The sequence below is a fragment of the Eretmochelys imbricata genome, chromosome 8 (genome assembly GCF_965152235.1).
Source record: "Eretmochelys imbricata isolate rEreImb1 chromosome 8, rEreImb1.hap1, whole genome shotgun sequence".
Classification (NCBI taxonomy): Eukaryota; Metazoa; Chordata; order Testudines; family Cheloniidae; genus Eretmochelys; species Eretmochelys imbricata.
The window spans coordinates 7,047,531-7,074,986 of NC_135579.1; the positions used below are offsets into that span (position 1 = coordinate 7,047,531).

Genomic DNA, 27,456 nt, shown 5'->3' on the forward strand with positions numbered 1-27,456 from the left:
AACACCCTCTGGCTCTGCTCTCATCACTCGGGTTGCAGTCTGAGCAAAGCTAAGCAGGGAGCTTCCAGAGCTCTTTGTCCAGTTTTGAAAAACTTCAGGGATTCTTGAGGGAGCTCATTTGGAAGAAGGGGAAGGGGGAAAGGAAAAACAAAACAAAACAAGGGAAGGAAGAAAGGAGAATAATGGTGATCTGGTCTTGCCAAGAAATCTTTTCGGTGCAAACTGTGAAGAAGGGAGAGCCTGGTTCATCACCGTGGCGTGAGGAAGAGGACTCAGCAGCTGGGGGCTTGAACTTTGGCTCCATCTTGCACTGGGGTTTACATAAAAAGAATATATTCTGCTGAGACAGGGCTCAACGAGCCATTTGGCTAGCCCGGCGTTCCAACAGCTGAACGGGACAAGAATCCAGCGTGGTCTCTAGCTGGGTTTTGGGTAGTTGTATTAAAAACGAGACATTGCAGCACTTTTGGAAACTAAATAATATCCCAGAGGAAATTAACTTTATGGTGCATGTGTCTTTGACTGTATCAGCTTGAAGATTATTTTCTTTTTACTGGAAACAGCTCTACAGCACTGGTGGATTTAATTACTTCTTCTTCTTCTTTTTTTTAAAGAGAGAGAGAGAGAGAGAGTTGTTTCTATAAAACTTGCCAAAGGAATTTGAAAGAACAGACCCTAGGGTGGGAGGGTAGATTGTGATTTTTTTTGGAGGAGGAAGAGGTCTCCTATTCCTCTTTCTCAGTGGAAGATGCTTGGACAATAACCACCCTTAGAAGTCTGAATGCTTGGTCCAGCATGGCTGTTTATGCTCTCACAGGTTTCTCACTAGTCAGCCTGCTTAGTTTTGGCTACTTGTCCTGGGACTGGATGAAACCCAGTTTGGTAAGGGACTTTTCCATGGACCCAATGGAGAAATCGCTCCCTCCTGCCTTCTCCAGACCGCCTCACATCATCTTCATTCTGACTGATGACCAGGGGTACCATGATATCGGGTACCATGACTCAGACATACAGACACCAATGCTAGACCGGCTAGCAGCCGAAGGAGTTAAACTGGAGAATTATTACATCCAGCCCATCTGTACCCCATCCAGGAGCCAACTTATAACGGGCAGGTAAGACAACAACTTCACCTGTCACTGTCCTGGGAAACTTAACAGTTTCTTCCCTTCTCTTCTGACCAGTTAATCCCAGCTTACTATGGGCAGGTGTTTATGAGATAGCCCTATGGAAAATACCCAAGTAGTAAAACCTTGACGCTCTCTTAGGAAGAATTCCTGGGAAAAGAATTGTTTTGTGTATTGTGTAATAAATTGCTTGAAACTTTACACTGTAGACTCTATGGGGCAGGGATCTTGAACCAAACTGAGCTCTCTGTAAGCAGGCACAACTCCCACTGAAGTCAAATTATATTATGCCAGGGCTAAATGTGGTCCGTTAGCCCTGGTGGTTCAGTGGTTAGGGTGCTAGCCTAGAACTTGGGAGAGAGGGATCCATGCCCTTGCTCCACCATGGACTTGTGTGACCTCAGGCAAGTCATTTAATCTCTCTGTGTCTCCATTTCCCACCTGTACAATGGGCATAAAAGCCCTGCCCTGCCCCACGTGGATACGTGAGGATAAATAATAAAGATTGTGAGTGTTCAGACACTGTGGGAATGCGGGTCCAGATAAGTACTTAAAGAGATATAGCATGATCTAGGTCAGGGGTTCTCGACTTTTTTGTTTCTGAGTCCTGTTTCCCCCCAACAGGCTATAAAAACTCCACGGCCCACCTTTGCCACAACAACTGGTTTTCTGCAGATAAAAGCCTGGGCTGGCGTTAGGGGGTAGCAAGCAGGGCAATTGCCCGGGGCCCCAGGCCACAGGGGCCCCCGCAAAGCTAAGTTGCTCAGGCTTCGGCTTCAGCCCCGGGTGGCAGGGCCCAGGGATCCAGGCTTCAGTCCCATGAGATCGGGCTTCAGCTTTCTGCCCTGAGCCTCAACGAGTCTACCACTGGCCCTGCTTGGCAGACCCCCTGAAACCTGCTTGTGGCCCCCCAGGGGGCCCTGGACCCCTGGTTGAAAACCACTGATCTAGGCGACCAGGCATCAGGTTGGGAGTCCGGAAACATGAGGATCTATTCCTGACTTGCTGTGTGAGTGCTGGGCAAGTCACTTAGGCCAAAAGTTTTAAAGGTGCCTTCAGGTAGGCAACCAAAATCACTGGCTGTATTTGACAGTCGTAGCCTGTACCTGTACCTCAGGCTTCCCATCTGTAAAGCGGCTCAAATGGTGCGTGCCCATGTCTGCAGAGCCTTTGGAAACTGATGGCTATAACACAAATTAATAACCACCTGAAAAGGGAGAACCTCCGGCTCCTCCATCGACCCCCAAAATGGAGGGAGACGGCTGCAACCTTTGCGAACAACTGGGAAAGAAAGAGCTGGTATCTGCATGGCCATGGTGTTAATGTGATAATCTCTGTGGCTGTGCATTATATGATCCTTTCTTCCCTTTACACTGACTCATGGGGTCATAGAGTGGCATCGTCCATGTGGTGTTTGCTTTGACCATGAGGCCATAGGAGGCTTTCCTCTCATAGTAGTAATAACAATACTTGACATGTTTTTAGTGCTTTTCCTACTTGCTTGGCCGTTATTCACAATGGCACTGTGAGGGAGGTATGTGCAACCACCTCTAAGTCCATAGTCTTCTCCTGTAGAGGGTGCAGGCTGACTCTCTATTGAGCCATATCGTGCTTTCACTGTAGATGCATCTTGTGGTGGCAGCCCATGGCTGAATGTCTCTAGGGTATGCTGCATGTCTACAGGAAAACTATGACAGCACTTGGAGATCAGTGTTCATTGTATGAAGCCTGTCTCATCTCAGTCTCTTGGTGCTAAGGGTCTGGATAGAACAGATGCCACCTGAGTGCTACTAGAAGAGAGAAACTACCTGAATTTGGGAATGGGAGGAAGGAAGCTAATATTCCCAGGACAGACTTAGTCGCCCTACGGACACACAGCAAACTGCTAGATTGTGCAAGCCTTACTCATCTTGTTGAGCCCTTGCTCACACAAGTAGCCCCACTGACCTCAACGGGATGACTCATGCAACACAAGTAATCTAGCTTTTTACAGGAGAGCAGCCCAATGACTATCCTGCACTGCTGGCTGGAGGGGCATTTACTGAACTGATTTTGCACAGTTTGTTCCTGTAGGATACATAACCGGCTTTCCAAATGATAGTGGATGCAATGGATTTAGATAGAGCAACTTGGACAGGAGTGTGGGTTGGGACAGCTGTTAAATAGGGGTCTGCCATGTCAAAACTAGTGCAATGTGTTTCCTCTCCCAGGCACACAGGCAGGCTCCACTAAGGAATGGAGGCTCAGAGCTTTTCTGGATCAGAACTAATTTCTCTTTTTGTTTTTCTTCATTCCCCTTGCAGGTACCAGATCCACACGGGCCTTCAGCACTCCATCATCCGGCCCCGGCAGCCCAACTGTCTGCCCCTGGATCAGGTCACGCTGCCCCAAAAGCTGCAGGAAGCCGGCTACTCGACGCACATGGTGGGCAAGTGGCACCTTGGCTTCTACAAAAAGGAATGCCTGCCCACCCGGCGAGGCTTCGACACCTTTCTGGGCTCCCTGACAGGCAACGTGGATTACTACACCTACGACAACTGCGACGGACCCGGTGTCTGTGGCTACGACCTGCACGAAGGGGAGAACGTAGCGTGGGACCAGAGTGGGAAGTACTCAACCTTCCTCTATGCCCAGCGAGTGAACAAGATCCTGGCCACCCATAACCCCAAGGAGCCCATCTTTATCTATGTGGCGTTCCAAGCCGTGCACACGCCCCTGCAGTCCCCCAAAGAGTACATCTACCGCTACCGCACCATGGGCAACGTGGCTCGGCGCAAATACGCCGCGATGGTGACGTGCATGGATGAGGCCGTGAGGAACATCACCTGGGCACTCAAGAAGTACGGTTACTATGACAACAGTGTGATTGTGTTCTCCACGGACAACGGCGGGCAGACGTTTTCCGGGGGAAGCAACTGGCCTCTGCGAGGCCGCAAAGGGACCTACTGGGAAGGCGGGGTCCGCGGCATCGGCTTTGTCCACAGCCCCCTGATCAAACGCAAGCGTAGGACCAGCTGGGCGCTGGTCCACATCACAGACTGGTACCCTACGCTGGTGACCCTGGCTGGGGGCAACGTGTCTGAAGCCAAGGGCCTGGATGGGTACAATGTGTGGCCGGCCATCAGCGAGGGCAAGGAGTCCCCGCGCACTGAAATCCTACACAACATCGACCCCCTCTACAACCACGCCAAGCACGGCTCACTGGAGGGCGGCTTTGGCATATGGAACACAGCTGTGCAGGCCTCCATACGGGTGAGGGAATGGAAGCTTCTGACTGGTGACCCTGGCTACAGCGACTGGATCCCTCCGCAGATGCTGACCAACTTCCCAGGGAGTTGGTGGAACCTGGAGCGGCTGACGGATAGCGTGCGCAAATCCGTCTGGCTCTTCAACATCTCGGCTGACCCCTACGAGCGCGACGACCTGTCGGACCAGCGCCCAGACGTGGTCAGGGCTCTCTTGAAGAGGCTCGTCCACTACAACCGGACTGCGATCCCGGTTAGGTACCCAGCCGAGAACCCCCGGGCCCACCCGGACTTCAACGGCGGTGCCTGGGGGCCGTGGGCCAGCGAGGAGGAAGCGGAGGATTGGGAGGGAGGTGGTGGGCCGCTGAGAAATAAAAACAAGAAGAAGACGTGCAAGATCTGCAAACTGCGCTCCTTTTTCCGGAAGCTGAACACCAGGCTGATGTCAAACCGCATCTGATGGGACTTCCGCAGAGCTCCAGACGCAGCCGCTCAAGGTGGGTGTTCCAAATGGCCAGGACAATGGGAGGGAGAGAGGCAGATGGCCGCAGAGACAGCAGCGCACTCTCACTTTCCCTTGCACCAGTGGACCCGCGCACAAGGCCAGCCAGTCACAAAAGCCCCCCGATGTCTTTCCCTCCAGACTCCCCCAAATTGAGCAACCTGTAGGGATAGCCATCCGGTCTGCAAGGAGCAGGTGTCCAGGTTAGGGTGGGCGAGGGAGAGCGACGGGGGTCCTGCAATCTGTTCAGTGCACGTTACATCGGTTGCTGGTTGTCGAGCTGTCTAGCCCGTTCCAGTGCAAAAGAATGAAACTTGCCGTAAGCGATCAACCCAGGGACCAGTTCAAACGCACCATCCTGGGAGCAAAGCTTTAGACGCAGATCAAACCCACGGTACTTGAAGCTGCATGAGGATGTTCTCAAGTGGTTCATACGAGGGAGGCTGGCCTGCTGAAGGCTGCTCTCAGGGCAGGTTTCTCTGATTGTCTGGCTCTATAAAATGTGCTGTCACCTTATGGAACCCTAGTGAGTATGTCGCCCCATGTGCCCCTGCTCCGGGAACTCTGCCTGTCCTTTCTCACTCAGCCCCGACGACAGCTTTTCCCTCCTGAAGGCTTTACGGCAGGTGGCAGCACAGTGAAGGCGAGGCACACTTAGTTTTATGTTGATGGTCCCTGGCTCAGAGACCAGGCAGAGCCTGGGGGCGGCAAGAGAATACTATCCCTAATGGACACAAAGGCAAACAGACTGTATATGGGCCTGGATCAGCGTGGCCCTGTGGTGTATTGGAGACACGTTTGCACTGAGAACTTATGGGGCGTCAGCTGTTTCAGTATAGAACAACCCCAGTTTACATTCATCTATTGTACAGACTCATGCGTGTACACCCACGTGGACAGATATGTGTGGATTCACTTACCCCCCCCTCCACCATCACCACCACCACCACAATGGGTTTGAAAGAAGGCAGCTCCCTGATTCTCAACTCCCAGGGGTGTCCTCTGCCAGACAGCCCCCCCCTCCCCACACCTTTGCAGTGACAGCAGAGCAGCTTGCCTCATGGCCTTGCTGCCATGTTGATGCCGGCTCTGGAACAGAGGACCAGGTCTCTCGGACACTTGCTCTGTTCGGTCTATTTTCCAGGGTGTGCGTGGATTCCCAGAGGATCCACAAGGAGCTGGTGGCAAATGTAGTGGAGCTTGACGATGGGGATGTAGGGAGGAATGCAGGTGTGGGATCAGTGTGTAGTAACACCTTGCTGGGCTGCAAACTGCAGGCATCTCTTTTGTTTGTTCCCAGAGCTGTTCCTTACTCAAAACACTCTGATGATGTGTTTGCACCAAACAGGCACCCACTGCTTCCCTGGCTGCCGAGTGAATCTCCATGCTTGCTCAGTCCTGCCAGCAAAGGGGGGATACCATACCGCCCTCCTTCCTTGGGAATTTAACTGAGGAGATCATCTGAGGCCAGTCCTCTCTGAGCGCGACAGAGTGCAAATTGCTGGTCCTCCACTTCTGCGTCCTTTTACTGTTGACCTTCCTGTGGCATGCGTGAGAGAGAGTGTGCACCCGTGTGTGCCACGGAAGGGGGCTGGCCGGGAAGAAAGGGAGTAAACGGCTTTAAAAGCATTTTTAACGTGTGGTGCATTTACATTTACACAACGCGTTTTACATTTCTCCCCACAGGTTTCTCTTGGTGCAGCGTGTGTAGGCGACAGCCCTGCTGTGAATTTTGAAAATAGTTATTTTTGTCTCTGGAAAATGAGGCCTGTTAGGGCTTGTCAGCTTTTGGATGAGCAGGGCGGGCCTTTTTTTTTGCAAAATAACATTCATTTTACATCTGTCCCTGAAGGACGTGACAACTGACAGCATTTTCACTGGGTACCTTGCGGAGTGCTTTCCCGTTGGCTCCGGATGTGTGTGCGAGGAAAGAGACAGAGACAAGGCTGGGGACGGGAGAGGAATACAATGACATCTGTGTTTTTCTATTATTATTTAGATTATTTGGAGGATTGTGATTTTATATAGAAAGAGGGGGAAAAAAACCCCAACAACAAGAGGAAGAGAAATGGGAGGCCGTGTTACCCTAGAGATGGGCAAAAATAGGAGCTTTCGCATTACCCACCAGCAGGACATGGATCGGTCTACCTGTCTATACAGTACCCATCATTGCACTATGGCCCTGATCCTGCAAGTTGTTCCGTGTGGACACCCTCCCCCCGCCCCTCGACCCCGGAGTTCAGTGGGGCTCAGCGTGGGCTCCAGGGCCTGGCCAGTTGGAACAGTTTGCAGGATTAGAGTACATCTGAGCACTGTGCAGAGTCTCCTATCAAACTCACAGATAGGGATGGTTGTTTCTCTCTCCTCATCCCCTGGTTGAAATCTGGGTCCTGTTGAGCTGCACTCTGCTCCATTTGGGAGGGAAGTATTCTGACCCTGGGAATGGTTCCGGTTTTGGGTCATCTCTGTGTCAAATGGTGGTGGGCAAAACTGGCATCAGAATTGGTTTTCCAACACCAAAGGCCGCAGGGGCAGTGGTGGCTGAGATTGAAGTTCAGTTTATTCGGCTCTGCCATCACCCCACCCAGTGGAGGGCCAGGGGCAGACCAATTGTTCTAGCTTGGACCCATCTCCCTGGTACATTGGCAGGGTTATGACCAGTTACAAAGCAGCCACAGAGAGGCACTTACCATAACAGACCTAAAATCGCCTACCAGCTCAGATGACCCAGGGGAGAGACTATGTGTTCTAACAAGCCACTTATAACTAGCATCACAGCAATAGAGTGGAGCATTCCATCCCCTTATGCATTATGCTTCGTTTAATGAATAGGTAAGTGAGATTTCACTTATGGGCCCCATTTTGCAGAGCACTTCAGCAGGTACTTAACTTTAAGCATGCGCTTAAGTGTGTCCGTATCCAGCCAAACACATAATCACACACGTAAATGCATTGCTGAATAAGGACAGATTTAAGTACATGCTTAAAGTTCAATATATTTTAAACCCTTTTCTGAATCAGGGCCTTTGGGAAGAATCCATACAGAGCAAGAGAAAAGGTGAAAAAGAGCTAAAATAAAGATCAGACTTGGAATCAAAGCAAAGGGGGATGCTATGCAAAAACAAATCATTATTGATCATTTGAGAAAACAGCTTTAATGGGAAGTTGGACGTGGGCAATTGTTATAACCAAATTCATGATTGGGGGTGTGTGGTGTGACAAGAGTTGGTCATAAAATCTCTGAAAATTTTTAACCAAATTTCGCCATTTTTTCAAAAATGGAAATTTCCATGAAAACATTTTTGATTTTTTTCAATTTTTTCCATGTTTTGATGATTTTCTTTGTTTTGTTTCTTTGTTTTAAATTTTTTCCCTTTCTTTTCTGTTGCCATTTGGAGCGATCAGTCTAATGCAAAGCTTTTGGAAATGATTCTGAAACAGAAAACTCATTTTAGACAATTTTCAATTTCTGAAAGGAAAAAAAAAGGTCGAACCAAAAAGTCTCTGGAAAAATTTGAAAAGCAAAAAATGAGTTTGTTTCACAACCCAATGAAATGAATGAAACTTTATTGGAAAATTTTTAAAGCATTGTAACTTTTTTTGTAATGTTGGTTAACACTAGTGGTGACTTCACAATGATAGCATGTGCCATCTTTGAGCATGCTTAATTCCATGAGACCAAATCTGAGTGGCATGAGAGAAAGGGACAACTGATTCTGGGAATGGGTACATTGGTTCCTGGTGACAGCAGCTGGTGCAAGCTACATCTTATTTTCTAAGTGTTTCTCAATTTTGAGCCAGTGACCACTTTGTCCTGCCTTCTCAGCTAATCCTCTGTCACTCCCAAAGATGCACTGTTGTCCCATCCCTGTACTGAGACACGCTGGCTCAGTTTCCTTGCTCCGTGCTCTGCTTCCAGGTGTGATGAGAAAGGCCAGTGCAAACTGCTGGAGGACAGCTCAGCGGAAACAAAACAACCCACAAAAAACACTGGAAGAAAGGAGGGGTCTCAACCTGCAAAGATAGGCCCCAAGGAGTGCTTGTCACACTCCATCTCCTCCCCTGTCTGGCTCTAACTCTAAGAAAGTCCGTGGGTGAGATTTAGCTAAGCCCACGGCCGTTCTACTTCTGCCTTGGCAATAGTGGCCATGAGGAGCTGCCCACACACCGAGGAGATCTATTTGCACAGATATGCTAAGATCACTCTCTTGTAAAGTTGCAGAAGCCAAAGTATATTTAAAACATCAAGCCCTAGGAGCCGAGTGACAGCCAGGTTCCCATGGAGGAAGCCGGTCAGTGAGCAGCGTCTCGGCAGGCACAAGCTTTGGCACAGGAGGATTGGAGTGCTGGGAAGGGAGATCCCAGCATTACGGCATCTGCCTCTCCTTGGCCAAGTCTCCCTCTCTCTCTCGCTGACGTTCCTGCTGAGACCCAGGCCAGCAGCCCTCCTTTTTGGCCTGCCTGTTCTCTCCGTCGCTGAAGCAGGGATCTGGAAGCCTGCAAAGATGAGACTCGGGAGACAGCTGTCTCTAAGCGCTGCTCCTTTCTCCCCCTCTTCTGCCACCGTGCTGTTACTCCATAAAGGCTGCTTGGTTGGGAAATTGCTAGGAGGTTAGAGAGGAGTTTGCAAAATACAGGGTTTCAAAGCAAAATGGGCCTGTTTGTTCCACATGACAATTACCCCCAGCATTGCCCAGGATGCACTGCAGCAGCCAAGTCACCTATTTGTCCTTAGCATTAGTGTTGGTGATGCTGTCGCCATTGTTTGCCACGTCTGGAATTGCCAGTGTTGCTAGCACCCTTTGTCTCCAGCTGGGCCCAGCCCCCTACTCGTCCTGTCTCTTACTCGTTCTCCATTTTGTTCTATGATGCCATCAGTTGATTAATAAACTATTAATTTTATGCACTTTGTGGTTATGTTCTGGGATGGCGAGGATGAGGCGGACTGTGTGAGCAACCTTGCACACTCAGACACACTCGTCACTCCTTCATTAATTCCCCTCTCTCGGTTTCCTCTCCAATGGGAGCGGTGCAAGGGGACAGACGAATGGCCCTGGGGTGGCCTCTCTTCATCCACGGGGCCCGGGGAGCAGCAGTGTGAGTGACAGCACCTTGCTGCACGTGTCTGCTCCGCTCAGCCCCACCTTGGAGGGGCTGACCCCCAGTGGGGAGAGGACAAGCCAACCTCCATTTCAGATCGGCGCTCAGCCTGTGCGGACTACCGACACAGGGGCCAGGGCAAGCGGGAATGGGGCCCATTGTGCCTTCCCATACAGATGAAATATCATGAGAGTTATAAGCATCTACAGGGCAGCATCCCAGGCACTGTCAGAGCACGGGCTTTGCATTTCATCACACACCCATAACAGCCACACACATATTTATCGATGCTCTTTTCCGCCTGTTTTGTTTAGTGAGGGTTGCAGTGCCCCCTAGTGGCTCCTGGTATAAAATATACCTTTCAGCATGTCACCGACATGCGGTGGTTTCACATTTGACTTTTTGTCCAGAGGCCTAGGAGGCATTTATAGAGGGAGGCATCCTTGGCCCGGGCTTACAGGCAAATAGCAGCTGGTGGCCTTGTCCTGTCAGCAAAACACCAAACAAACCAGTTTAACTTGCACCAGATTGTACTGAATGACTGTGTAGGGCAGGGGTGTGTGAGGACAGTTCGCTGGAGAAGGTTGGAATAGGTCTAGGTGGGGAGGAATTCCCTGCTATGTGACCTCTGCTTAACTGAGGCAGAAGGCAGTACTCTGGTATTGTCTAGCCAAAGGGATCCTGGCCCAATCCACCTAGAATGAATGGATACATGAGGATTTTCTGCTCTGTGAGGAATTGGCATGGATAGATAGAGAGATGTGACATATACTGGAATAGGCCACAACTCTTCATGCAGACACATTCTCTCTGTTTTGCCATTTGACTTGGTTATAAGGTTTTCTTTCACCTTCTTCCCTAAATTGTTGCTGGGTGCACTACAAACGGCTGCTGTACCCCACCCCAGAGGCAGCTGCATTTCAGTAGCAGGAGAGCTGGCCTCCCTCTCATACTTGCCAACTGCCCCACGTGGGACAGGAAAGTCATGAGTTTTCCTGCCTTGCTGCCCCAAGCGGCTAGGTCTAAGCGGCAAATAGCTTTGGGTGCAGTTTTCAGCTGTGAAGGCTAGAGGCTGCTGGTCTCACTGCTGCTGAGCAGTCAGGCACTGGGTAAAGGCAGGGTGTGCAGGGAAGGGGAAGAGGCAACTGTATCCCCTAACCCCTACCAGACCTCAGCAATGGGAGCACATTCTCTCCCCGTCCCGCACCCCCAGAGGGGTACCAGGGTGGGATGGGAGGAGGGAGAGATCTTCCCCCAGAGGAGAGGCAAGCAAAGAAAGACATCTCTGCCAAGGTGCCTCACCAGGGCGGGAGGGAAGCAAGGAACCAGCAGACACCCTGGGAGGAGGGCCAGGCATGTAGTGAGCGAAGGCCAGCAGGGCCGCAGCTCCTGCAGCTTTGGGACTGGCCAGAGACTGAGGATTTGATGGAGAGATGAGGCCTTCCTCCTCAGCTGGTCAGATCACTGCCGGGGGTAGCGCTAGAGGCGGGAGGCATGCAGGGAAGCCGGAGGTGGTGGTGCTCTGGTCCTGAGGGGAGCTCCTGGAGCCTGGCCTCTTGCTGGGGGAGGAGGGATGGCCCAGGGTGTGTTTGCCCCAGAGGCATCTGGGGGCTGTGGGGTTTCAGGTGAGGCTCCTGCGATCTCACTCTGCACTGCAGCCTGTACTGACTGTGCTCAGGCTAGTCCAGCCAGGAGAGCCCGCTGAGCGGTAGGCACCCCCCGGCTCTGACAGGTGGGGCTTCAGCAGCACCTGCATCCAGGGGCAGTGGGGCGGTTGCCATGGATGCTGACACTCACTCACTTCCGTGCACCACTGTGTGCGTGGCTCCGGCCTGGCTGGGACGAGCAGGGCGTAGCTACCTGAAGTGGGGGCGCCCCAGGGGGAGACGAACAGGGCCACAGCAGGAGGCAGTGGAAGGAGGTGTGAAGAGGACATGCCTCACATGAGAGAAGAGCACCTTGTCCCAGGTGGCTGGCCCATTTAAAGGCATCAGGGCCCATCTTGGCTCACCAGTAAGTAATTAACTCCCTAGGTGGCTGGTTAGCAGCTAATTGACTAAGGAGCCCTGGGCCTGATAAAGGCTACCAGAGCACAGTTGGAGGACAGTGCTTCTAGAGAGAGAGGGCACCTAGAGAAGCCACCAGGAGGTGGCTGTTTGCCTGTGACTCTCCCCAGGGATGAAATGGTTGAGTGGGAAAAGGAGGGCTGGGGACTCCTGGGTGAGGGAGAGGAAGCCCATCTGAACCCTCACACAGACCTTGGATGGGCTTGGACTCGAGGGGCTAAAGAAGAGGCGAGTGCCCTCTGTAAAAGAGCTAACAAATCAACCCCCACCCCTCCACACCCATACACACAAAAGGGGATGTCGGTTTGAAGTATTTGGGTCTGAGCAGGGCTGTCCCTAGGGAGGTGTGGGGCCTGGGAGGAATCAGCCTGTAGGGGCCCCCCCGTAACCGTTTTTTATACAGGTGAAATCTGGTGTGGGGAGGGGACACCAGTGCTGTGGGGGTGAGGGATGATGGAGAGTCAAAGGGTGGCAGCCTGTGCTAAGGGCGAGGGGGCCGGCTGGGCTGGCGGGTCCCGGAAAAGGGAGTGGTCCGGGGCAGAAGGGCAACGGATGGGGTCAGCCTGGTGCTGGCGTGTTCTGGTGGCGCTAGGATGCTGGCGGCTGGTGTGGCGGCGGGCAAACAAGAAAAAGAAATACAACGTACGCTTCCTGCCGGTGAGTGCAGGCCCAACCCCCGGTGCCAGGCCCCCCTCTAACTCTCTGGGCTGGCCTGGCCCCCCAGGCACCCCTAACCCCACACCTCCCTGAGCTGGCCTAGCGCCCCCCGCACAACAAATGCACACTGAAGCGTGGGGCCCCCCAAAGTGCAGGGCCCGGAGTGGTTGCCCTGATTCGCCATACCCAAGGGATGGCTCTGGGTCTGAGTAAACGATTGACAGAATTCAGAGGGAGCTAAGGGCAATGCACTCACAAGGGGGAGTGCTTGAGGGTGGTGCCCCTAATACACACCAAGGAGCTTGTAGGCTAGCTGGTTTCTCTCAGGAAGATCGCTCCAAAGTAGAGGAGATCCAGAGCCTATTGGGCAGAGAGGTGCTTGTGTGGTGGAGGGCCACAGGCCCTGGCAGGGGCTTCCACATGTTACGATAAGCATCCTGACTTTGAGAGATGTCCCTGAACCAGGCCTGGATTGTGACCCTGGGTTTTTATATGCCCCCATGCAATGTGGACAGTGGAGTTTGAGGAACTCCTTGTACATCTCTTCAGGGTTGTATTGTGACAAAGGGTCCTCATGACTGACTGCAGAGTCACTGTGTGCTAGGTGATGTAGAGAAGGTGGTGTGTGAGTGGAGTTGGCATCTGGAGGGAGAGAACTTTAAGAACATCGTGAGGTCAGTTTTATGATCATGATCATTCTGATCATCCGATGAAAATAATCTACAAATCATAACGGACATGCAGGCCTCTGTGGGACAGGGATTGAGCATCTCATAGGCCCCAGCTTATTGTGGAAATTTCCCCTATAATTATTTTCTATGGGTTGGCAACGCATGGAATCTATAACTTGCATTTAAGCTATGTGTCTTATAGATAGCTCTTATTCTATGGGGTCTGTATCTGTTGCTGACGTCTGTGGGAGTGTGATGGACCTGCGCTGGAGGAATCGTGTTTTCTTCTGGCCAAGTCAATGATGCTATTCCTAGGCTCACTGTGTCCGTCTGAACCTAGCTAAAGGTGAAGCTGAAGCTGTTAGGTTTGGAACCTGTTCTTGAGGATCATGATGCTGCTACCCCTGCTTGCTGTCCCACCCTGGCGGTGTGGTGTTTTTGTGATCCAGACCTGGCATTACTACGGTCAACTTCCCTTGCCTTGGTCTCTCACCATCTGCCTTGACCCTACTGCTCCTAAGGCCTTGGGCCACGTATCTCCAGGTTCTTATCACTCAGGCCATCTGCCCTGGCCTTGTAGTTACTATGTGCTAATTATATACACTGCAAAGCTCGCTGGGTTTAACTAGGTAAGAAACACCAATGCGCTCTGCAGTCTCACCTCCCTCTAATGCTAGCCACTAGATGGCAGCGTGTCCCTATCATCTGCATCAGTAACTGTGACCATCAGGCTGGGAGGACACTGGGCTGGACAGAAATCCCCCTCTGACCCTGCTGGTGCCTTCCAGGCAGAGGGGAGATGAGGCTTGTCCTAAGTGCTGAGACCCTTCCATGAATCCTTCTGCTGCTGCTGCTTTCACACATATATCTAATGCTTCTGCCGCCAGAATAGGAAGCTCTGGATTCAAGGAGTGAGACCAGACAGCATTGGTTGAGTTTAGGGAAGATGGGCCATATACAAACTATATTATCCAGGCCATGATTGTCACATGCTCCCATGTCCCCACTCCATATCCGGCTCTGCTCCCCAGCGACACCCACTACCTCGTCCTCCCAAGCATCACACCCACTTTGGGATCATTCCTTGAGACAAACTGAGATGAGATAAAACTCAGGGGGAGCTGGTGTCTGCCTCTCTCCCAAATTCCAAGGGGCAGAGATACCAGCAAAGGGGGCACGGATGCAGGATGAGGAGCCATGATACTGTAGCACTGGTGATATTTACAGAGCTGTTTTGTGTGGACTCAGCTGAACAAAGGAGCTGGGCCATCTGTGCACGAGACACTATCGCCTGGATGCAGAAAACTAGGGAGGCCTGCAAGAGAGCAGCCGGGAAAAGGCAAAATGGATTTTGGGAGATACAACCATGGTGCTAAAGAGCGCTACAGGCTGAAAGTCTCCGTCAGGGGGCCAGATGACGGCACAGCAGCAAAACAGGAGAAGTGACTGGATTTGCCTTGCAACTGCTCTTCTAAAGCTCCAGCAGAAACATTTCACGGTGAGCAAGGAGCGTGAGCTGAACTCTCATCCGGCCTCCATTTTGAGAAAAGCTCTTGGAAAGCATGCCAGTGCCTGGGGACTCGTCCCAGTGTCCCGGGACGTACTGGGAGCTTGACTTCTCCTGCCATTCTACTAGGCTCTGAGAAGGCCCTTTGAAAACCGGGGACCTGCTGGGCAGTGGAGCTGCAGCAGTGTGGTATGGTGCGGACCTGGGGGAAAACTGCCCCTCACTTTGTTTTGGCCCGCTGTACAGCTAGCTCTGGCTCTTACACCAGGATTACCCCCATTGGGTCAGTTCCCAGCGGGTCAGCTGTCTTGTGCAGAGAAGGGCTAGTGAGGATTAAGGGACCCTGCTGTGAGGAATCTGAGTGGAAGTGCTGGGTTTATCATGCCAGCAAGTCTGTCCTGACTGCAGCCATAGATTACTGCAGAACAGAGCGAGCTGGAAACTTTCCATTAAAGTCTCTTTGACAGAAAATGGCTGAGTTTTGTTGAAGAAATTCCTGCAGGAAACATTCGGGTGGGTTTTTTGTTTTTTGTTTTTTTTTTTTACTTTCATTGAAAATCCAAAATTTTTTCAGTTGCTGAAAACCAAAGCCATTCCGGGGGGAAATGTTAACAATGAGCATTCTTTTTTGGGGAGGGGGTGGGGTGGTCAATATTTTTCATGGGGGAGGGCAGCACCTCCTTTTCCCACCAGCTTCATTGCCGACCCCTCGTAGGAAAGCAGAAGAAACCTGTGAGTAATTGGCATAGGCTCAGCTGTGTAATCCTGTATGGAGGGGGTGGGGGTGTCAGGTAGGACTCTGCCCTGCCTGAGACAGCTGGCTGATCGATTACCCCTATTTTAGCTTGTAGAGCCATGTACAAACGTCTCGCTATGGCTCCTAGCTTTATCCAGCCCCTGCTTGGAGCCAGGTGTTGTCCAGTGACTCACGGCCTTCCTGCGGTCAGTGACCGCTAAAGCTCAGCTGTGGTAGATGCTTCGCTCTCCCCTTGCCGTTACCTGCTTGCTGTGGGATGAGTTGTGCTCTTCCTCCCTGACAGCAGCGTCCTGCTAGCACAGTGCTCTGACACGTCACACAGCAGCAAGGGAGATCCAGATGGTGCAGGGACTATGTAGGCAAACACAGAAGCCATTATGTGCTCAGCAGTAACTCACATGCAGCCTTGGCCATTAAACCCCGTCTTATGGAAAGAGGGAACGCTGGCTGGCTGGGACACCGGGCTCATCTCTGACTCTGTCTGAAAACGGTCACCGGGGCTCTAATGTCCAGCCTGGCAGCTCTCCGAGACGGGCATGAAGGGGCTTCAGTTTGACAGCTAGAAGCTGGCCTTTCTGGCAGGCCAACTCCAGTTCTGAGGGTCAGCCCAGCTTCCAGGAGTGAGCCCAAATCTCTGTGCGGGGCTTCTGGGCCAGCTGCAAAGACAGCAAGCAGCTGGGGGGGCGGGGGGGGCGGGGGAGGCCGTGTGGGTTACTCCCTTGATTGCTAGGGGCCAGTGCAATAACAGGAGAAACACTGCTCTCGGACATCCACTTGCTGGAAACTGTTTCTGATCTTGCTCCCGTTTCCCTCTGTCCACCACAGAGCCTTTTGTGTGGTTCATCAAATCCCGCTCTCTAGGGCACCATTCTTTCTCCGTTAGCCACACTTTCAGTGCAGGCTGGGGGAATGCTCCTCCTCAGTCTTAACATAGCAGTACTCCAGCGCCTGAGGACTCATCGAGTCACTCCAGAGGCCAGCTAGGCTGTCTGTAACCTGCTTTGCTGTTTCGGTGCCAAGCCAGCTGCTCTGGAACCTCCAGGCTTCAACGCTCCAGCCATCTCCCTTTTCAAAGGGGCTGCCCCCAGAGTGGGGTTTGTGTCCTTTAACATTACTTGGGTGTCAACCCAGCTGTACTCTGGAAATACAACTGCTGCCGGGGATGTATATGGCAACTCTTCCCACTTACAGCTCGGTGTGGGAGACTGTACACGTTGATGCTGGCATGTTTGTTCAAGCATGTCCATGGGTGTCCTCATGCATGAGGATCGAATTCCACAAGAGCCTGGCTCCTGCATTGCAGGATCCTGCTATCGTATCACCATGGCAGGTGCTCAAACGTCAGTGTCTTGCGGCAGGCACTGATAAAGCCCTTTAGTTTAGAGTGACTGCTGATGGCAAGCAGACAATGTCTCTGTGGGGGGCTCCAGTTCCATGGAGAAGTCTATAAGTAGTAAAGTACACGCTACAACAAACTGCTCCAAGGTGAAGAAAATTGCTTCTCTCAAACCCTTGGTCCCCCAGGGGCATACGCAAAGAAGGGGCTGCTGTCACGCCCTCATCGGCACATGTTGTTCTACACCAGCACTCTCCGTTAGAGTTCGGGAGTGGAGGCTGAGTGGGCGCCCAGCGTAGCTCTGGAAGGGCTCTCAGCCTGGATTATTTAGGAGCAGAGATAAAGCGGAGGAGGGGAATGAGCTTGGGCAGAAACCATTGCGTGGCATTCTCTGGCCTTGTGTGCAGGAGGTCAGGCTAGCTGTTGTCATGGTCCCTTCTGGCTTTCCAGTCTATTGAACAGAGCTCTGCATCTGCCTAGGGTGGAGCTCGTACAGGTGATCAGGAATTTGGGAGAGGGAGCAGCTTTGCACCACAGTGACCCAGGATACAAGGCAAATAAAGCCCTGGGGTCCCCTCTGGCGGGCCAGCAACATGGCTTTTGTTGTGTTGGACGTCTGGCACTCCCTTCCCGCCCTGCATAGATTCCTCCCTCCTTGAGACATCCTAGGGCCAGAGAGCAGGAGCCAGGCAGCAGTGTGGGCAGACAAACCGCTCTCTGCATTATCTGCACTGCCATTTAAACAAACCTCACTTGTTAGTCAGCTCGGAGCTAAAAGCCTGCCAAGGACACACATGGTGGGATGTGCCTGGTGCTGAGCTGCCCTTGCCCACCCTTTCTCCCACCTCTGGGTGCCTCTTCTGCCTCCCCAGGCACTTGCGTTCTAGACTCCCTGCATGAGAAACGCTCCCCTCCCTGGGAGGAGAGCAGGAGCTCGCAGCTTGGCAGGGCTGTAATTTATGCCGCTCTGATTTGAATCCAATTGGGGACGCGGGAGTGGGGAGCTGAAGTACAGCGTGCGAGGGAATCAAGTGGAGTGGCTTTTATGAAGGTGGTAATAGCACAATTAATTGAAAAGCCATTAGAGCTCTCCTTCTCCTCCCCCTCCCCTTCCTCGCTCACTCGCTCGCTGTCCTCCTCCACTTCCACCTCCTTTCCTTCTCCCTCTCTCTGCTCCTCCTTCTCTCTCGTTTGCTTCTGAAGAAGCAGCTGTGTCTTAAGATTGCTTGGTATTTTTGCATGGTTAAATCATCTTCCTTTCCCTTTTAACCCTTCCGTGTCAACCACAAGGGGAAATTATTCCCATTTGCCTACACTGACCCTTCCTCAGCAGGCTTTGCAAGACTCTCTGAGCCCCAGTTCAGTCCCTGATTTCCTCCTTTCTTGGCGTCCATGCAACTCATTGAGGCTGCTTTTTAAGTGCTCTAGATTGGGGGCTCTCAAACTTTTTTGTGCTAGGCCCTCCTTTGAAAATATTTCAGGCTGTGACAACCCCCCCCCACCGCCCCCCCTTTATCTAGATGATAAAGCTGCTGAAATTCAAAGACTGGCACAGGGGGAAGGAGGCCAAAGCACAGCCCTGGCAGAGGGGAGACCCGGGTTCTCTTCCTGTGACCTGGAGCAAGTTGCGGAACCTCTTACCATTTGTACCGTGAGGATATAGGGACAGAACCTCCTGCAAAGTGCTGCAGGCAGTGGGGGTTGAGAGTGCTCAGCATCATGTGAGAGCAGGGCCACACTATTTAATTCATGGGGTGAAGAGCAGAACTGGATCAAAAGTGGAACCATCAAGCCAAGACCTCAAAGGTTCCCGTTCCAGCCCCCCCCCGCAAAAAAAAGTGTTTTTATTTTTCTTCCTGCTTGTTTTGTTAGAGCGGTCATGACTTGCTTTTTGTGGAAGAAGCATTGGAGGACTTTAGAACAGATGGATTTGTAACATCATAGAATATCAGGGTTGGACAGGACCTCAGGAGGTCATCTAGTCCAACCCCCTGCTCAAAGCAGGACCCAATCCCCAATTTTTGGCCCAGATCTCTAAATGGCCCCCTCAAGGATTGAACTCACAACCCTGGGTTTAGCAGGCCAATGCTTAAACCACTGAGCTATCCCTCCCCCCAGATTTTATTACCACTTCAACAGTAGTCCCTAAGGGCAAGCTGTAGAAAGATTTACAGATCTGAGCAGGGAAAAGGTTTCTTGCCAGCCAGATTAAAAATCTGTATTTTAAAAAATACCTGTTTAACTCAAACATTTTAGAAACTCTTGGGAGAAATATGCTCTTGGTGAAAGGATCAGCACTCTGCCTTTTCAGCTAAGGGCTGAGAAAGCTCCCACTCCAGTTCTCAGCTCCTCCAAAGAGTCCTCCAGCACATCAGTGAAGATAACACTTTACTTCTGATATTTGTAAGATAAACCACACATCCCTTGAAACCTCCCCCCTTTTAAGCCTTCTTTATAAATCATAGTGGGGAGGCACAAACTTTTCCCTTGGTTGCTGACCTTTAAGGGAAAGACAGTCCCCCACCAGAGAAATGACAGCCTCAAACTCCCAGCCACCCGAGAGGCAGGATTCAGAGTCAGCAGCATGATCCAAGGCTTGCGCTGATGCTATGGATAAACTGCCTCTTCTAGCACTGCCATTCAGTGCTATAAAGCGACTGCTGCCCCTATGTCCTGTCCTTTCTCCTCAACGGTACATACGCATACTGGCTCCATCGCATGGCTGTCGAGATGCAGTCCCTATCTCTCGTGAGATTTAAACAAACACAAATTCCAAGGGCAAACACACCGCTCCCCACTGCAGTGGAATCTGGGCCAGATGGTCTTCTGGGAATAAAGCTCAGTGGCTTCTTTCTACCAGGGTGGTTTTGGGAAGCTCTCCCAGGAGGAATCATCGAGGAACTGAACCCATTTAGTTTGCATTATTTGACCTATTTATTCATTTTGAAAGGAGGTTTGGTCCTCCAAGTGCACCCGCTTTGCTTGTCTTCTATCCACAAATGATGCTCAGCAGCCTAATAAAGCAGGCACCTAAAAAAATTAGGTCTGGCTGAATGAGGCATCCTCTCTCTAAACCTTGGAACTATGCTGTTGCCAGGGCAACTCTGCAATACCTGTCTTTCTGGAGAATGAGATGCAGTTGCCATGGCAACATCATCCTGTCTTTCCAGGGACTGTCCTGCAACATGGAAACTGCAGTTTCCAGGGTAACCCTTTTTTGCCCCAGTTAATTCTAACCATGTTGTCTGGCTTAATTTGCTTTTAATATTTATATTTTAGACTTTGGGGACCCTCTTAGCAAGTGGCGTGCTGTTTTCCACTGGGCTGCAATTTCTAGAGCCGCAGAGTCAGGGCGTTAGAGAGTTGCAAGTAGCAGCAGAGGAAGGTGTTTGGGAAGCAGTTGCCTGGGCAACAGAAACAGGGCGTTCCAGAGGTGGTTGCTATGGGGATTTGGATGCTGACGAAGGCTTGTGAGGCTGAGAAGACAAATTGCCCTCATCATTATCTTCGGGCTTGTCAATCAAACACGTTCCCTTATTTACCTCGGAGAGGAGAGAGCACTAGGAGCAAAAAGAGACTGAGGGAACGAGAGGAGAGGCGCTTGTCCAAAACTCCACGCTGGTGAGGGAGCATCACCATCCAGGATGGCAACCATCACCTGCACCCGGTTCAGCGAGGAATATCAGCTCTTTGAAGAACTGGGCAAGTAAGTTGGAGACAGCAGGGCTCGGAATGTAGTGGTGCTGCATCGGCAGTGAGAGAGGCTTTGGCAGCGGGGGTGGGGGGAAATTAACTGACATGGGAACAGCTGGGATTCTGGAGGAAAGAAAAGGCAACGGAGTGAACCATAAAAATCAAACTCGCAAGGGAGCGGGGTCACGCAAACTGTCAAGAGTGAAAGGGGTCGCACTAGGGTAGGATCGGAGAGCCAGAGACCAGGGAAACAGCCCCTGACCTTCCCTGCTTTGTTCCCCTAGAATGAACGCAGTGGCACATAAAACCAGGTTCCCTTGCCCTCCGCTTTTGTAAGGAAAGGGGATCAGCCTGGGAAAGGCTAAGAGCGGCTCAAGCATCCAGGGCTGGGTGTGTGAATGGCTTGCATTGTGCGCGCTTCGGGGGCTGCTGCCTCTGCAAAAGGGGGCAACTGCGAAATGACCCTCGCTTAAGAAAGCAAACCCCCAAAGCGATGCTGCTAATTCTGCCTGGGAACTTGTCCGGCTGCGTCAAGGGAGATGAAGGATCTGATCTGGGCAGCTGTCTGAGTTCTTGTTCCGTTGTATGTTGCACTAAGTTTTTTTTACTGGGAGATGCTCTGTGCTGGATTTCACAGGGCTTTGCTTGCCAGCAGGAAACAACTTGCCTGGTGATGACTGTCTCCCAGGAGAACTGGGGTTTAGAAATTCATGGAAGAATCCAGGACAGCAGCCACCCCCTCATCCATCTTCTGTGCTGCCCTGATTAGCTCGGAGTAGTTAGACACCTCTTATGGGTAGCGCTGCTCCTGATTCCTTGGACAGGAACCTGTGTGCCCAGGAGCCCAAGAGAGCGAGGCTGACAGTTGGGTTTCATGAGACTGTCATGTATAGGGTGGGCTGTGTCTGGTTTTGCATGTCTGGGTATTTCTTTGTGTGCATATGTGTAGATGTCTGTCTTGACTTGTCATGCATGCACACGTAGGTCTGTATTAGTGTGCATCTGTCTAAATGTGTGTGCATTGTAGGATTGATCCTCCAGGGTGCTGAGCATTCCAGTGAGGTACAGAATGTCTTCTGCTCCCATTGAAATCTCTGGGAATTCAGAGTGCTTAGCACCTGGCAGGATGGAGCCTTATGTGTCTATGCTGGGGTATGACTGCCTGTTGGTGTGTATTTTGTGTGTGAGTGCCCTCGTGCATGCATCCATCTGTGTGTGTGTGTGTATAAGGGGGTGCATCTTTCTGAGTGAATTTTTCACATTTGTGTACATCCATCTGAATTTTGTGCACACAGTTACAGGCATCTTTGGATGTATACGTGGGCATATGGTTTTGTTTGGCTGTTTGAGTCTGCCCTCGCATCTTGTGTACGATTGTGTGCATCTGTTTTGAATGTGAAGTTGTGCCTATTTGTAGGAGTGCCTATTTGTTCCAGTACATACGTCATGGCCTGCATGCACATATGTATTTTGTATAGCATTAAATGTGTGTGTGCACAGGTGTTGGGTTTGTCTATGACTATGTGCAGGCAGGTGGGGATACAAAACTGGGGGCGAGGATGGAGAAATCGAGTGAAAGCGGAGGGTGCTTTCTTCTGGACTGAAAGTGACTAGTATTTCCTGTGCAAAAGAGAGGGGAGGACAGAATGGGCCAAATTTGCTGCTCGCTGAAGCAGGTGCAACTCCAAGGAAGTCCGTGTCCAGCTGGCTCTGGGATATGCGTGTGTACCTAGATGGCTTGTGAAGCGCACAGCACACTGTATTTATTTTTCACCAATGTTTGGTGACTGCGTCACTCCTGGGACACTGTGATTCAGACTGAAGTGAAGTACTGAGTCGGTGACCAGGTCTGTGCGATAAATGGAGATAAAGCTGGTGGGTTGGCCCGAGAGGGGCAAGCTATTCTTTCCCCTCAGACACCTGCTTTGAACCTGTTTCTTCCAGAGGCTTCTCATCTCTTCGCTCACGCTGCTGCGTGGTTGCTGCGCGGAGTGGGGCGGGAGGGACTGCAACCATGTGAAGTGTTCTCAGGTGCTGCGGGCATGGCTGGAGGGGACAAGGAATAAAACTGGGTACATGGCACAGCCAGGATGGTTCTAAATGGCAGGGGGGGTGCACAGAAAAGGTAGGGATGGGGTGCGACATAGGAAATGTGAGGATAATAGGGTGAGGCATAGGCAGGATGGGATACAACTCTGCATGGGCACATGCCTTATGCACAAGCCCGAGAGTGTGTTTCCTCCACAGTCTCTCGAGTAACCAAGGCACATTTTCTAGTGTTACCCGGAGAATGTTTTGTTTTATTATTTAATGGTATTAACATTTTTTGTTTGTGTATCACCCTCCATCATGATGGATCCCAAAGCTCTTCACAGATTCACACAACAATGCTGCAAAGCAGCTGCCTCTGGGGAAGGGTAGGCAGCAGCCAAACATTGCACAGGCAGAAACCCAGCATAGCCGTGTGTACAGGAGAGACTGTAGCCTAGGACACTATGGCAAGCCCCTCCCTTGATGGAAAGGACTAGTGGATCATTAATATCTTTTAGGCTTGATCTTCAGATGTGAACATCTGTTGGGATCCAAGCCTGAGTTAGCTGGTTTTGTGCTCTGCTGTAATGCTAGACCAGAGGCATTTTCAATGGATGCGTTTTCCCAAATCCAAAAATAAACCAATAACATTCACATGCGACAGATAGGACCTTGGCTTTTCACGGCACCTCCAAGTCTCTTTGCGTTGGATAGATGACAGGCTGAGCCAGCCCTGCTAGGATCTGAACCCACGGTTCTAAGAAGGCCATGTTCCTGCCTGCGCCCCAGACTGTCCTTTCACTGAGTAGATGGGAAGGTTACCCCTTGGTATTGCTCATGTTGAGAATTGAGCCGACTGAAGGGAGGTAGTTCAGAGGCAGGCTGGACCCTATTCTTCACTCGCCCACAGTGTTCTTTGTTTGCCTGTGTTGAAGAGATCTAGTTTACTCCAGAAGGATTATAACTTGTGTGTGAGCTCGAAGGGGGTGGAGGTTGGAGCAGAGCTGCATCTCTGGGGTATGCTCCTAAGTGCATTGTGGGCCTTGCTGTCTTGTCAACCCAGTAAGTCACAACATGCAGACTAGAGCTATGGGGACTTTTCCATTGGAATGGTTTTCCAGTGGAAATTGGAGTTCCTGCAAAAATCAAATTTTTCTGTTGGGAAAATTACAATTTTGCCAGTTACATTTGTCTGTTGGGAAAATCGAAATGAAGTCAGGTCAGTTCAGCCCAAATCAGAATGTTTAGTTTTGTTGAACTGACCTGACATGTTTCATTTTGATTCAGTTCAACAGAACATTAAACTGCATTTCCCTATCAGTGCATTGTCTTCTGGGACTTGTAATTCATGCCCCCATTCTCTCCTATGGCTGGGCTCCCTGGATATTACATCTCCCATAATGCAGCATGAACTCCTCTTGGTTCCTGCTGCGTGGTGCATCATGGGAAATGGAGTCTTGCCAGGGAGCCTGGCAGATAGGGGAGCATTGGAGCATCCAGGTCCAGAACTACCACTTCTACAATGGAGCAAACCAGTTTAATGTTGAACTGACCCATAATGCTTCATTTTGAGTCAGTTCAACAAACCAAAATGAATATTTCAATTTCAGGAACATCAAAGAGAAACGTTTCAACGTTTCTGAACCACAATTAATTTTTGTCCCGATTTGAGACGAAAACAAATGTTCAAATATGGGACTTTCATGTGGGATGGAAATTCTGAGTTTTGCTCAGCTTCAGTGCTGACTCTGGGAGAGCTGCATTCATCTCTTATCCTGGCTGGGAGCTCTGGAGATGTGAGCGCTGCCTCTAGAGGAAGGAGAAGGAATCTCTTCACATGGTCTTCCATCCCACGGTCATGACAGACTCTGGCGGGAGCTACATCCGGAGCAACAGTCCTTAATGTGCAGCTCCCTTCTTGTGGGGATGGGGGGCAGAATCCAGGAAGGACTCAAAGGCCCTCAAGGTGCTAAAAAGCTTGGATTTCCTGGGTCACATCTTCAGTTTCATGTCATTGCCCTGAAGCTGCTGAATGATGATGCAGAGACGACAGTGCACTGTGAGAGCAACAGGTTATGCTGCTGTCTGGGGCTTGGTCTCCCACTCCCCAAGTGCAGGGAGCTGGGCCTGAGCCGGGCCTGAGCCAGGCCTGAACCAGGCTGTGGGGAGATGAGTCAGAGGATGGGGATGGCGTTCCTTTGGACTGACCAGTGAAGAGGACCGATAACAGAACACTGATGCCCTTCCCTAGCAGCCCAAGGGTAATGGTGTTGAAGGGAGCCCTCTATGCAGGGGGCCAGATCATGGTAGGTGGTTAATTTGATGGCCAAGAACAACAGTTGTCATTACTCCTGCTAAGGGAGTGGTAATCAAATCTAGGGTGTAAGAGGATCACCGTTGGAGTTGAGAAGGAATTCCCCTTCTCCATGGAAAATATTACATAGTTGCCTAAGTGCATTATGGGGGTTTCCCCATATCCCTGAGAAGTATCAGGCATTGATCATTGAGATAACAGAGGTGAAGGACCCTGGCTCTTATTCGGATGTCTCATCTTAAACAGTGCACTAGTGTGTCTTTGCACTTTCATCTCTCCACTCAGCCTTAGCTGTAGAGTTCATGTCCTGAGCACGTCTCCTGCCAGCCAGGTGAGCCATTGTCTGTACAGGAGAGCGCCACCCAAGGGAAAGCTGAAGCACGGTTCATGTGAGGCTCAGAGAGACTTTGGGGTCTGAGGGATGGGGATGGCCAGGAGTAGAGAGGGGCAGGAGGTGGAAATTGGCTTGACAAAGACATCCTTGTCTCTGGGGCATTTTCTGGTGCTGCTGGATCAGTCCATTTGCACCATCCCAAGATCTCCCAGAGGGAGGAGGAAGCATTTCCAGAGTCTGCCTTCCTCCCAGCATGGCTGAGCTCCCAGCCTCCCTCCCAGGAGTGAAAGACAAAACCCGGCTCCTTCTGGAAGAACTATACTCCAGGGCGGCCTTGCCACCTTGACTGGAGAAACAAGAACCTTGCATTCTCCATCTGCGGGTCACCATAGGGATCGCTAACTCTATCTTCCCCGAGGAGGCTGGGGAACAAAACAAGCAGCTGAAGAACAAGGGGAGCACGCAGTTGCAGGGTGGGGGGGAGGCAGTCGGCAAGGGAGGGAACTGAAGTGAGACAAATAGAAAGAATGTCTCCTTCTGGCTCCAGGCTCCTCTCAACTCTTTGAGTCCGCCCCCACGGCAGGTGACGGGAGGGGCTGGAGGAAATGATCATGCAGCACTGTATAATCAGCCCCTTCACTCCCAGAGCAGCAGGAGAAGATGACTTTATTAAAAAAAAAAAAAAAAAAAAAAAAGCACCCCCCCCCCACCACCCACCCTCTTCTTTCTAGAAAGGAGAGAAATCCTTTAACGGACTGGGAGGAGGAGGAGGTGCAGAAGGGAGGCAGCATAGCAGGCTGGTGCTGGCAGGGAAGGTGTGAAACACGGAGATGCAGAGTGTCCTTGTGTCAGAGTGACTGCTCATGAAGCCAGGTCCTGCAAGCTGCCAGGGCGGAGGAGGCCACGAGTTGCCTGCCGTCTGCTGCCGTAGGGATGGTCTAATGGCAATTGGCGCCCAGGGCGGGCCTGAGTGTTGCTGAGCTTGTGTGGGGTGCAGGGCCGTGTGTGGCCTCCTGCTTTGCTTACACTTAAAGCTGACCCTACACGTTGTCTGCGTGGCTGGGATAGCAGATACAGGGCAGAACAGAGGGGCTGTGTGTTGGTGACCTCTCAGTGGAGGGGCTCCTACAGAAAGACCCAACTCTGGCTGAAGCGAGGGGAAACGGGAGTGCATTTGTGTCCGTGACCCCCTCAGGTGATGGGTTCCAGCTGCCTCCTCAAATCCCGGGGCCAAGGACATGCCACCCATCAAATATAGACAGGCGGCAAGGGGGAGATGGTGACACTTTCCCCTCCTCCACCAGAGGGACTGAACCCATGAACGTGCATGAGTTGCTACACAAGGGAGAGCTGGCCAGCTGCTGCTTGGACTGAGAGGAGAGAAGATGGTAGGTTACCAGCTACCTGGAGAGAGATTCTGGATTAAGAACCATTTTTGTTGAAGCAGGATCCTTTGTACCAATTTCAGCCTGAATCTCATACCTCCGTGAAGATGAATTCATGAAACTGGAGCAGTTCTTGCCTCCTGACTCTAACTTGGAACAGTTTCTCCACCCTCCCTCAAACAGGGCCCAGATCCAAACCTCACCCTGTGTTTATTTATCAGAACCAAAACCTGCCCTAACAGATTTGGCAAAGATAACTGCACCGTCCTCCCCTTCTACCGTCACCTTGCTTACTCCCATGTCTATTCAAGACCTGAAGGGTTGGTGCCAGCATCACCAAACGTATCAAGATGGGGGCATCACAGATCAAGGGGGGGCGCATGGTAACCTGGGGGCGAGGGTGGTGGGCCATGCTCGCAGTGGTCTGAGGTGTTGAGCTGTCTGCTGGGAGATGCCAAGTGAATCCGGCTGACTCACTGCTGCAGGTGACTTGTTAACTCCACCCTTGATATAAGGGAGGTGGAAGCGGTTTGTTGGGAATGGAGGGGCTGGGCTGAACAGTCCTTAGGGAGGAGCCCTAGCAGCAGTAGCTGCCCAGCTGTGCGAGGAAGCTTAGGCTGGGACTCGTTTTGAGTTACTTTGTTAATAAAACCTAATGTCAGGAAGGGAGGGAGCACTGACCTTTGTCAGCAGGTGTGGACTGTGCTTTGGAGCAAGGTGGGAGAACTGGC

At 51.4% G+C, this 27,456-nt stretch overlaps 2 protein-coding genes across 3 annotated transcripts in view; both read left to right on the forward strand.

Annotated features, from left to right (window-relative positions):
• Positions 1–795: 795 nt before the first annotated feature.
• Positions 796–4,832, forward strand: ARSI (arylsulfatase family member I). Its single transcript, XM_077825103.1, has 2 exons — positions 796–1,115; positions 3,431–4,832. The coding sequence occupies exons 1-2, from the start codon at positions 796–798 to the stop codon at positions 4,830–4,832; spliced, it is 1,722 nt and encodes a 573-aa protein (XP_077681229.1).
• A 15,780-nt stretch (positions 4,833–20,612) lies between these two features.
• Positions 20,613–27,456, forward strand: part of CAMK2A (calcium/calmodulin dependent protein kinase II alpha) — a 68,449-nt gene continuing 61,605 nt past the window's right edge. For both annotated transcript variants that reach the window (XM_077823500.1, XM_077823501.1), the window contains exon 1: positions 20,613–20,674. In XM_077823500.1, coding sequence (XP_077679626.1) covers positions 20,613–20,674 — 62 coding nt within the window. The remainder of the gene's footprint in view (positions 20,675–27,456) is intronic.

What these genes read in the sequence shown, in the direction of transcription:
- ARSI (XM_077825103.1), top strand. Translation starts at nt 796, where the DNA reads ATGGCTGTTTATGCTCTCACAGGTTTCTCACTAGTCAGCCTGCTTAGT. An exon ending in AGCCAACTTATAACGGGCAG is followed by an intron (nt 1,116 to 3,430) that starts GTAAGACAACAA and finishes TTCCCCTTGCAG; the next exon opens with GTACCAGATCCACACGGGCC.